Source organism: Amphiura filiformis, chromosome 19 (assembly GCF_039555335.1).
Source record: "Amphiura filiformis chromosome 19, Afil_fr2py, whole genome shotgun sequence".
Taxonomy (NCBI): Eukaryota; Metazoa; Echinodermata; class Ophiuroidea; order Amphilepidida; family Amphiuridae; genus Amphiura; species Amphiura filiformis.
In genome coordinates this window covers 15,907,729-15,919,813 of record NC_092646.1, presented here as the reverse complement: position 1 = coordinate 15,919,813, position 12,085 = coordinate 15,907,729, and the positions used below count along the sequence as shown (strand labels likewise).

Below are 12,085 nucleotides of genomic sequence, written 5' to 3'. Positions count from 1 at the left end.
CGTATGTAAAACTCATTTTCGAAAAGGGTCGACATGTACCTCATTCCCCTTAAAGTAAAAATGCAAGTTTTGTAAAAATGAGTATAAAAGAGAGAAAATTAGACAAAAGTGTTGATACAATTCAAGTTGGCGGTAAGGTTGGTTCGATGATGAGTGGTTGAAGGCCAATTTCATGTATGTTATCCCATCTTTCAGTCTTATGAAAAGATCATTGAAAACTTGAATTTTAAAATTGAAAATCCACAAGAACCCTGCTTTTAATTCAATTGTCTTAATATTTCTCACCACCAGGGGACCCATGGTTCAAGGCATCCAGCCCAGAGAAGCCAGCGACCGTCTGCAGCTCTTCCAAGCTCGCTTTGACGAACTCTGGCGCAAATTCATCACCTACTCTGGCGGTGAGGAACTGTTTGGCTTGGACGTGACGGAGTACCCTGATCTACAACGCATCAAGAGAGAGTTTACGTTGCTACAGAAGCTGTATTCCTTGTATAACTCTGTGATTGATAATGTGAATGGTTATTATGATATCCTGTGGATGGATGTTGATATCGATAAGATCAACAATGAGTTGCTGGATTTCCAAAACAAGTAAGTACAGATAGCCCAGGGGTTCACTTGAATATAAATGTGCTACACATGCTAATTAATAAAAAAAATGTTGTAAAATGGTCGGATTTTGAGCATACATAGGTGTCGACATTTAGTGGTATTGGTCCCATTTTGGCTACATAGACATTTAGGAGTCCATTGTTGGCTATATCAACACTTATGGTTTCCTCATAAATCGCCAATTATGGCCGCATTTTGTGGTTACAGAGCATTTTTCTGAAAATTGTGTGAAGTAACAGTATAAATTATTGAAAATAATTCTAAGTCTGAGACATATCTAGTTTTAAAATAGTCTTTTCTACCAGCAGAATAGGAAAAAATATTACGCCATTTAGGGGTAAAAGGTAAAAAAATGGCAAATTTGCTGTCGTCATTTATACTATTTACCATTTAGGGTATGTTTGAGGGTTGATTAACAAGCACGTCCCCAATGATAGCTTGTAAAGTTGCTCTGTTTCTTTGATTTTGCATGTGTAGGAATGCTGTTTACATTGTTTAACAAGCAGATACGTTTGGCACTTTTTTGCTGATGTAGCATGTGTAGTACTTAAAACTCAGAAGTTGCGTCCTGATTGGCTGATTGATCTATGTCCTAATATAGCAGTTTCTCATTCATTAAAAAAGCTGTGTATCACTTGTGACCTTTTACTAGGCCAATACTAGGCTTGTTTGTACTCATTTTAATGTATTTTTCATGCCGATTCCAAATGTGGTCATGAAAATTTCTGACATTTTTGACAATTTCTGACCATTTTTAAAACAAACGTCAAAACTTGTTGTCTGCAGTCAAAACCCATGTGGAGAGAGTTAAATATTGCAATCCTGGGCAAGTGCCTAGAATTTCCTAGCAATAGCACCAGCGCTTGTTTCAGTGAATACATCTTTTTTAAATTATTATGTTCATCCCAGATGCCGCAAGCTCCCCAAAGCTCTCAAAGAATGGCAAGCATTCTTGGACTTGAAAAAGAAGATCGACGACTTCAACGAATGCTGCCCTCTGTTGGAAATGATGGCACAAAAGGCGATGATGATGCGTCATTGGGATCGTATCGCGACCCTGACTGGGCATACGTTTGATGTAGAGTCTGATGGGTTCCTTCTGAGGAACATTATGATGGCACCACTGCTACAGAACAAAGAAGACATTGAGGTAAAATGAATCCACTGAGCATTGCCTTTCTTACAGAACCTATGATTGGTTCATTACATGATATAATCATCTGAGTAACCAATCAAAATAGAGCTCTACTGACTAATTCTTACCATTTCTCTGATTGGCTCAATACATGATGGTAGGCCTCTTTGTGACCAATCAAAGTAGTGCTTAGAGGCTGATAATTTGGCTGGTAGTGCCCATGGAGTTACCAGACTCAAAGGAATCAAACAATTTGAATTATAAACAAGTATGTTGTATAAGACGGTGATTAACTTTTGCGATATTTTAACTGCATGATAAATTCAGAATTTTACAAATAAACAAATTATGCTTAAAAATCAAAGCAAACTCCCAAATAACTATTTTGTTGATGATACTGTGGTTATTAATGTCACCAATATTGATAATTAGTGATGTACTGATCACATCGCTAGCTTCTTATCTGTCCGATTTTGGTCTTATCGGCTCTGAATCGAAATTGGAGATAATCCAGGAAAAGGGTTAAAAAAATCTTTCTAATTTTCCTCAATTTGTAGGACATCTGCATATCAGCAGTGAAAGAGAAGGACATTGAAGCCAAGCTGAAGCAGGTTGTAGCGGAATGGAGTGCACAAGACTTCCAATTCACACAGTTCAAGACTCGCGGTGAGCTCATGTTGAAAGGAGATACAACGGGAGAAACCATCTCCTTAATGGAAGATAGCTTGATGGTGTTGGCATCACTCATGAGTAACAGGTAAGTACTCACTTATAAATATGACTCATTATGAGTCAAGTCTTGTGGTGAACTCATGTTGAAAGGAGAAACATAAGGAGAATTCATCTCCTTGATGGAAGATAGCTTGATGGTGTTGGCATCATTCATGAGTAATAGGTAAGTACTCACTTATAACTATGACTCATTATGAGTCACGACTCAGTGAGTTCATGTTGAAAGGAGACTCGATAGGAGAAACCATCTCCTTGATGGAAGATAGCTTGATGGTGTTGGCATCACTCATGAGTAATAGGTAAGTACTCACTTATAAACTATGACTCATGAGTCAAGACTCCCAGTGAGCTCATGTTGAAAGGAGACATAATAGGAGAGACCATCTCCTTGATGGAAGATAGCTTGATAGTGTTGGCATCACTCATATGAGTAACAGGTAAGTACTCACTTATAGCTATGACTCATTATGAGTCACAACTCAGTGAGTTCATGTTGAAAGGAGACACAACGGGAGACCATCTCCTTGATGGAAGATAGCTTGATGGTGTTGGCATCACTCATGAGTAATAAGGTAAGTACTCACTTATAACTGACTCATCATGAGTCAAGACTCGTTGTGAGCTCATGTTGAAAGGGAGACCTGACAGGAAATACCATCTCCTTGATGGAAGATAGCTTGATGTGGTTGACATCACTCATGAGTAACAGGTAAGTACTCACTCATAACTGTGACTCATGAGTCAAGACTAAGTGAGCTCAAAATTACAAGAAGTAAATAAAACAAATGGAATCTCATTATTTAGTCATGGAGAAGTCTAAGGTGACTCTTGACATTTTGTTTCTTTAAAATGTGTGTGAAACCTGCAAATGAACGATGTTGTTCAGTTCAGTTTCAATTTATTTTCATTCATTCAATTACAAACTTTACAAAAATATATACATTTTTTTACAAAATAGTGAGAAACATTTAAAAAATGACAAGAGTATGAGGTGCAGTGGATGAGGATGCCACTAAATGTGATGTTGTGGCACCCTATACATATTGTTTCAATTATACAAAACTAAATAAAGCAAGAAACAATTCTAATACATTTAGAAAAAAACAACAAGCCATAGAAGTAGAGAAATTACAAGATTTATAAATGCAAAATTCAACAACAAAAGTATACAATGCATAGATAAGCATGGGGGAAGGTTAATAAAAGGTAAGAGGCATTGATTCAAAGTATAACTCAGTTGGAGTCTCATTGTCACACAGATAATTGAATGTCACATAATACTTAGTCAATTTAGACCTTTGACTTAACATGTTAATTACCCAATTCTTCTTTATTAGATACAATGCACCATTCAAACCAGAGATCCAGAAATGGGTACAGAAGTTGTCTAATACAACAGAGATCATAGAGAACTGGATGCTAACACAGAACCTGTGGGTTTATCTGGAGGCTGTGTTCGTTGGTGGTGACATCGCTAAACAGTTACCTCAGGTGAGATAACATAGCTACACTTAATGGGCTATTCCAGATGTATTCCGCACCCCTCCTATGGAAGACATTTAAAAAAAATTCCAGCTGGAATTGAGATGTGTCTAGAATTCCAGCAGTCATTTTTAGCAAAGATTCCGGCTGGAGGGTATGGAAGACATTGAGATTAGGTGAAACTCCGGCTGCTAAAATAAATGAAAAAACAAGAGTGGGGATTGTGAAAGGCCATGATGTGCCTATGGAAGACATTCACATTTCTTAATATTCGGCTGGAAAATGGTCAAAAATGCTCCAATTCCAGCAGAATCTTCACTTATGATCACCATCTCGATTAACCTATGAAAGACATTTACTTGAATTCTGGCTGGAAACAAAAAATGTTCTAATTCCAGCTGGAACCCTATGGAAGACATTTACATTTACGTGAATTCCGGCTGGCCATATTACCACAATTACGGCAGTGTCTTCCATGGGGTTTTCCTGACATGTGAATTCCGGCTGTCAATTTAGCCCCAAATTCCGGAAGTGTCTTCCATAGGGGGGGTGCGGAATACATCTGGAATAGCCCAATGTTGGCGTCTCTTCATGTATTGATCAAAGTAATTATCAATATAAAGCAGGTTGTTGTTATCTTTAATGAGTTATGCAAAACATTCTTTTGTTTTGTGTGAAAAGCATACCTGCCCATAATATGAACAGCCCCTATTATTAAAACTCTTACTGATGTTAAATTATATTTTAAAAAAGTGTTAATTCCATAACAAAAGTTCTCCCATCACTCCCTTCAGCATGCCCAAACCCTAAATTTAAGTGGCAAGTTTTCTGTTTTACAGAAAAAGGGGGAAAAATCACAGAATTGGAATAGAAAAATGTAAAACGCAGAATATGGTGTCATAAAGCATAATTACAAAATTAAGCCTATTTCCATCTAAAATATTATATAGTTATTTTGAATGTGTATTCAGCAAAAGGCCCAAGCAAACCTCATCTTGTACTGATATGCTCTTAAATTCCTTTATTTACGTGCCTTTAGGGCCAATTAATGGTCATAATTTTTGCTGTTTTATTCCATTTTCAGTACCTTGATCTGACAATAGTAATGATAGTTGCCATATTGGCTATTTATGAAGTGTTTCTAAAACCTACATGTGCATCAATTTGTATGGTCAGATTTTCCTAGAATCTGCAAGTTTTAGAATATGGAAAAGAACACAGAATTTGGCTCAATGTCCCTATTTCTGACATCTAATATCTTGGCAGATACGAGAATTGAACTTGTTTTTGTATGTGAAACATTGGACTTAAAACAAAACAAAAAATCTGAGCAACAATAATGATGACCCTGGCAGTATCTTGTGGAAGCTCCCAAGCTTTTATACTTAATAAATAGAAAAATGCAAAAGCAGAAGCAACCCAACTAAAGTAACATTGTGTTAAACCATGACAGGAAGCCAAACGTTTCTCCAACATTGACAAGTCCTGGGTGAAGATCATGCAGCGAGCTCATGAGAATCCTAACGTTATCCAGTGCTGCGTGGGAGACGACACCCTGGGTCAACTACTGCCTCATCTATTGGAGCAACTGGAGATATGTCAGAAGTCACTGACAGGATATCTGGAGAAAAAGAGACTTGTCTTTCCAAGGTTCTTCTTTGTGTCTGATCCAGCGTTGTTGGAGATTCTTGGACAGGCTTCGGATTCACATACTATTCAGGTAATGTGTGGGGGTGGGGGGGGGGGGTAGTGTAGGTCAGTGATGGATTGACTGTAAATCTTCAAGTGAGACTACATTTTGGCGTAAATTTTAAGTGAACAAAGTTTTTGAACCCTTAGAGCTATAATTAGCTAGTTACAAGAGGTCTATCAGTGTAGTAATGTTATGTTTTATTCTGTTTCAGGCTCATCTGGAAGGTCTCTTTGATAATGTGAAGACAGTGGACTTCCATGAGAAGAACTATGATCAGATTCTTGCAGTGTGCTCACGTGAGAAGGAGAAGATCGATCTCGTAACGCCGGTCAACGCACAGGTAATTTTTAAATCGGTCTATTCCATTCAAAATCCATATGGAAGTTGTGACCTTAATCTTCCACACATGGAGTGTGCATTTCAAATGAGGTTACCAGAATGGACGACATTTGAAATGTACACCCTTGTGTTGAAGATTAAGGTCATGTCTTCTATTGAGAACTGACAAACATTCATAACCTCATTAATATACGCGATGTGTTTAATCCAATCACAGATAATGACTTTTAACTACACGGACGCCAATGCAGGTTATTGAAAAAGTATAATGACTGCGTCTTGTGACGTAGCTAAAAGTATGCTATACAATGACCGTGCAGTGTGATGTGTAATGCATTCGAACAATTTACCCGGATGCTGGCCACTGTATTTGGACATCTCATGATTGTGCGCTAGTGTGATTGGTCGCTAGTGGTATTTCCTTCATTGGCTATTCGATTTTTGACAGGGAAAATGAAAGATGCAGTTAAAATTATGTTCTGTTCTCAAATTTAAAAGAAGGAAATGTGATGAAAATTGAATAAAAAAGTGAAAAGTGACGGTTATGAATGAGGTTATTGACTTTGCATTCAGTTATTTTTCGGGTATTGTGAAATATCTAAACATTGTGCTTTGGATCTTGGATATTTCACAATACCCTCAAAACAACTGATGCACAGTTATTAACAAGTAAGACACAACAGACAAATATAGGGAGTGACAAAGATTTAGGGATTCAATCATATTTCACCGTTGTTCATCACCGATTAACAACGATGCGTCCGCGTCGTCTGCGTGGTTTACTTCGCGAGGGCAGCTTTAGCTGCCCGAGCGAAGTAAACCACGCAGATGCGCCAGACGCGCATGCGTAACGCGAATGCGCACTTGCTTTCGCGTATCAACAATGGTTGGCTCCTGTATAGGAAGAGTTGTTGAAATAATAATTAATTTCATCATTGACAGGGTAATGTAGAGTTGTGGCTTTAGCAGCTACTCAAGTATAAGATATATACTCTCTGTATAAGATCCCATCTACAGCGTCATCCCTGCAACCCCCCCCCTCCCCCTTCAGACACATCATCCTGTAAGCAGTATTATCTATATATAGTCTGTACCTTCCTTAAATAAGTAATTTAGATATTATTTTTTTATTGTATCTCTAACTGAGAAGTATATAAAAGTATACATTTTCAGAAAGGAAATGATTCAAGGAATCCAACTAGCATAACAGATTCCTGCAAATATTTTTTTTTTTTTGAGAAAATCTCAAAATTTGATTTTACTTGACTGACAACAGGAAGATATAAGGATTATAGTTTATTTCTTCCTTTACAGGGTAATGTTGTGCTGGGCTTAGACAACTACTCAAGTGCAGGCCCCATTCCTTGCCGTTTGAGGCGAGCGATCGTTCTCGCTCGCCACCGCTCGCCCAAACTCGATTTCTAGCGAGCGATTTTCCACTCGCCATAGACACTTAATATCACTCGCTGCGAATCCCAGAAAATCCTGCTATCGAAGCAGCCAATTCAGCATTTAATCGATTCTGTGCCCCCTCCGAGTGGAGAAAGTAAAAAAAATTAGCGCGCTTCGCCCGCATTATGCATAAGTGCAAAAATACCGTTTTTTAAAACGGTATTTTTGCACTTATGTAAAAACGGTACTTATGTAAAAACGGTATTTTTGCACTTATGTCTTAAAAGACCGAAGCTTTACTCGATTATACCCAAATAAGTGATATTTGTGAAAATTCGGTCACTCGCCTAGCATCATGCTAGCGAGTGATTAACCACTCGCCTTTAAAATCTAAAAGGCAAGGCCTGAGGCCCTATACAAGATTCCGTCTACAGCGTCATCCGCACACCCCACAGCAGACCACCATTGTAAACAGTATAATCGATATAAAAATTTATTTCCTCATTTACAGGGCAATGTGGAGTTGTGGCTTGGGCAACTACTCAAGTGCATACGAAATTCCATCCACAGTGTCATCCGTACCGCAAGCGTTGCTGTGTCGGATTCAGAGTCCTTCAAGCTGATTGAATTTGAGAACACATACCCAGGACAAGTCGGAATCCTTGGTATCCAGATGCTGTGGACCAAGAAAAGTGAGGAGGCACTCAAGAATGCAAGATCAGACCGAAAGGTATGTGTGTTTAATCATGTTGCTATGGCAAAATAAAAAAAGGTTTGTCTCATATCTCCTGTTGATATTCCTTGTGATTCATTTATTTCATTTGATAGCGATACCTTATTAAAACTATTTATAGAAAGACATTTTCCTGCATGAATTGACATAATATAGAATATTGAAATCAAAACCAATCAAAGAAACATACAATTTTCTTGCTGACAGTTTCGGCAGTGAACCACTGACAAAGCATGTTGATATTGTGATCCAACAGCTGATGACTGGCGGTATAAAGTTATGTCACTTTCGGTAGTGATGTTAGTCTTACTCGCAGTCTCCAAAAGTGGATCGTAAACATGACTAAGATTGTAGACCCCCTTGTCTCTGTTCATCACTCCTCACCCTGTCCTCCTAATTATGATATAGAACATTTTGTATAATATGTTGCATTTGTATCTGATGTATCTCCTTTGTTGTGTTTTATTTTTCTTCAGATCATGGCTTCAACCAATCAATACTTCATGGATATCCTGAATGAATTGATTGACATGACAACAGCTGACTTGACAAAATATGAGAGAACAAAATTTGAAACTCTTGTCACCATACATGTCCATCAGAGAGATATCTTTGATGATTTGGTAAGTTAAAGTCAAAGTCCTAATTGTTCAGAGTTCTGGGTACACATTGGTGATCATCGAGCATGTGAGGCGAAGTCTTTGCTACTTCTACTTGCTGGATGAACATGGGTCAATGGTCTTGTTGTAATGATTGTTGATTAGCCAACCACAATCTTAGAAATAATTGTGCAAACACTTCAACAGGCCTTATTGGAAATGGTCCCCCTCCCCCGTACAATTGTTGGCATGCCCAATATGTTCATCTTCACCGTATCTTCTCCCAACATTGTTTGGTGGAGAAAAGGGAAGGGGTACACGTAAGATGAACATTGAGACAACACTATTATAATTCTTATAGTTTCCAGTGATTCATATAGTGTGTAAACTATAGTAAGAAGAACATGGAAATTAGAGTAGGTGTTAACACATTTTTTCCAGGATTGCTGCTTTAAGTAGATTTCAGTGAAGTTGCTTGCATGATCCTCTTGCCCGGAATTGCTGTATTCTCCCAGGAACTGAATAAAACCATTGCTATTCTCTACTAAAATTCCACCTTCATTATTTGAAATCACTTTTCTGAAAGATAGTTTTGTAATGTGTTACTTCTTTCTGTTTCTAACATACAGGTCCGTATGCATGTCAAATCACCGCAAGATTTTGAGTGGTTGAAACAATCACGGTTCTACTTCAATGAAGACAGTGACCAATGCATCATTTCTATCACTGATGTAGACTTTTCCTACATGAATGAGCCAGTAGGCTGTACTGATAGGCTGGTCATCACACCATTGACTGACAGGTATATTATAACTGTTTGGTACATCTCAAGAAAGAGTGCGATATTTTAAAATTGATTCTTTCAGCATAATGAAGCAGAATATGACATCTAATGGTTGCATTAAACTCTTGATTTTTTTCTTATATGATGGAAATACAAATACCAAACTTTAGGTGAAGCAATTTTGATGTCAAGATATTTTATTTGTTTAAAACAAAGCCAGGGCATATAGTGCAGAGAGAAAACGTTTCAAGACTTTAAAGGATTTGAAGCAAGGATTTGAAGGGTGAAGCAAACCGCCTTCTTCATTTAAGTTTAATGTATGAAAGTTTTAAGACCTTTATTGTCTTACTACTATGTAAGGTGCTTCTTAAGCCTTCAGATTGACAACATAATGAATGAATTTATTGTTAAGGATGCACACAGGATCACTGAAGTGTTACATGGCCAAAATTGAGTTTTCATCACTAATGTCATCTTCAAACCGTATTTTATCTTGTCATTAATAGATTTTAAAGAAATCTTAAAATTTAAACCATAAGAAAAGCTATTTTAAAGACCCTTTTTCATTAAAAATTCGTCAAAATGCAAAAGCAAATAAATCATTGTTTTCCGCAATAGATCGCGTTCTCAGAACGCAGCATACTGCGGCGCATACAGCTAGCAAAGACACGCACACATGGTAAACTGGATGGGCGAGGTGATTACTGATTGAGGCGCTGGAGTCGCCAATCGCGATCACTACCGTATTTTATCGTATTGATCTCTTCCAAGGTAGGTAAAGCTAATTGCACCATTGCATTGCGAAACTGAGGGCCGACAGACCACCACCGTCCCCGTCCCAGAATCAGTAGGCCTACTCGATAAATTTCGCCAAAAAAGTGCTGATATAGTGGTATAAATTTTAGGGTTTTTTTTTATATGAACATAATAGAGAATTTTTTGTTTGTTTTTGTTTTGAAAAGTGAAAAGATGAAATTTATCTGTAAGAAGTAGTTACCCGTAAGAAGCCCTGTAATGATGACGCAATCTGGTAGATACGATAGAAAACGTAGGCCCTAAATATTTTGCTAGTAGGCTAGACTTAGCCCGTATAGTACATCATTAGGCTTATTATTTTATGTTTAAAAATTTGTTTTGTTATTTCAATCATTCATTCATTCATTCATTTCATTGTTATTATTTGATTTACCAATTAGTTGGTGTAGTTGGACAAGAATATAGGCCTATTATATTAGCTTATATTTAATGCAGTCCCAGCCTTGGTTCGGGAGCCTCTGCGGTCGTTCAATCTCGTCTTCATTTTGAAGTCCATAAAAAATAGGCAAGCAGTTACTATACCGGTAGGCCTATAATTTAAAAAAAAAAAAATATTAGATACAGGCATGAGAATTTTCAGTTTAAAAACTAAATTCAGTTTTTTTTATAGTTAACATTTCCGCAACTTTATTTAATTTCAGCCCGTTTTTGGTACTTTTTGCCCAATTTCACGCACATTTTCAGTTTTTTCAGTTATTTTTAGGAAGGTGCAGTCTCATGCCTGTAGATACCTAAGGCCCTGAATAATGTTTCAAAGTGTTATTAAAACACGGATTTAAGATTCGTTTTCAAACGTTCTCTACTCCTGATTGACCGTTGACAATTCAATACATCATATCGACCATCTAGGCATAGGCCTACAACCCTAAGTCAAAAATGTCGATATTTGAAATCGGCACAGCGAAAGCACGCGTTTATGAAAGCATTTTCATGAATGTTTTAATGCTAAATAATAATTTCAAACGAGAAATATAATCGAAAACGCAAATTCGTGCTTTTTTTATAACCCATTTTAACTACATTTCCATTATAGTAGGCCTATTAGGTCTACCATATACCATGATTGCGATAAAAGCCTTTGGTTTTACAACACTTTTATGCGAATGTTTTGGCGAATGCCTTTTTATTTGCAATGTTTGTCTGGCTTTCAACTTTCACGTTTATAATGTTTTCTGCATACTTTAAAAGGTAAACTGCTTTAAAGCATTTTTTTTTGAATGTTTTCATGCAGTGTTTAAAACACTCTTTATAGCATGATGCCTATATACGGTATATAGGCCTACTGCATAAACCACAATCTATAATTTAAAGCCATAAGTGTTCCGTTTTCTACTTTTGAAATTCGGTTTTGTTAGGCTATGTAAATGTCCGTGTTTTTTTTTTCAGTTTTCTTGAGACCTCTCCGTGTTTTGCCCGTTTAACATATATAAAGGCCTACTTTTTGTCCGTTTTACAAGAAGTTTATTCAAGACATATTACAACTTTTACCCCACTTTTTACACGTTTATTTGATTGAAAACAACAACAGTTTTTTTTGTTTTTTTTGTTGTTGTAGTTTTATTCACTTTTTATGCGGTACAAAATATTTTACAACCTATAATAGGCCTATGACTTTTGTACGTGTTTGATATTCCGTAAAAAGTTAAAAATAAAATATGATAACAACAAACAATTACAATAACAAAAACCGAATATTGAGTATAAATGCGACACATCAGAATCCTTTAAAATGTTACTTGGGATTCCTGTGGTGTAGGCCTAGCTATAT

General features: G+C 37.0%; 1 protein-coding gene across 1 annotated transcript in view; it reads left to right on the top strand.

The window, feature by feature from the left end:
• The window catches only part of LOC140140979 (dynein axonemal heavy chain 5-like), a 141,749-nt gene that overhangs the window by 41,274 nt on the left and 88,390 nt on the right, over nt 1-12,085 (top strand). Inside the window, 9 exon segments of the mRNA XM_072162752.1 lie at nt 292-591; nt 1,522-1,762; nt 2,305-2,504; nt 3,817-3,970; nt 5,415-5,681; nt 5,866-5,994; nt 7,897-8,115; nt 8,595-8,741; nt 9,347-9,519. Coding sequence (XP_072018853.1) covers nt 292-591; nt 1,522-1,762; nt 2,305-2,504; nt 3,817-3,970; nt 5,415-5,681; nt 5,866-5,994; nt 7,897-8,115; nt 8,595-8,741; nt 9,347-9,519 — 1,830 coding nt within the window.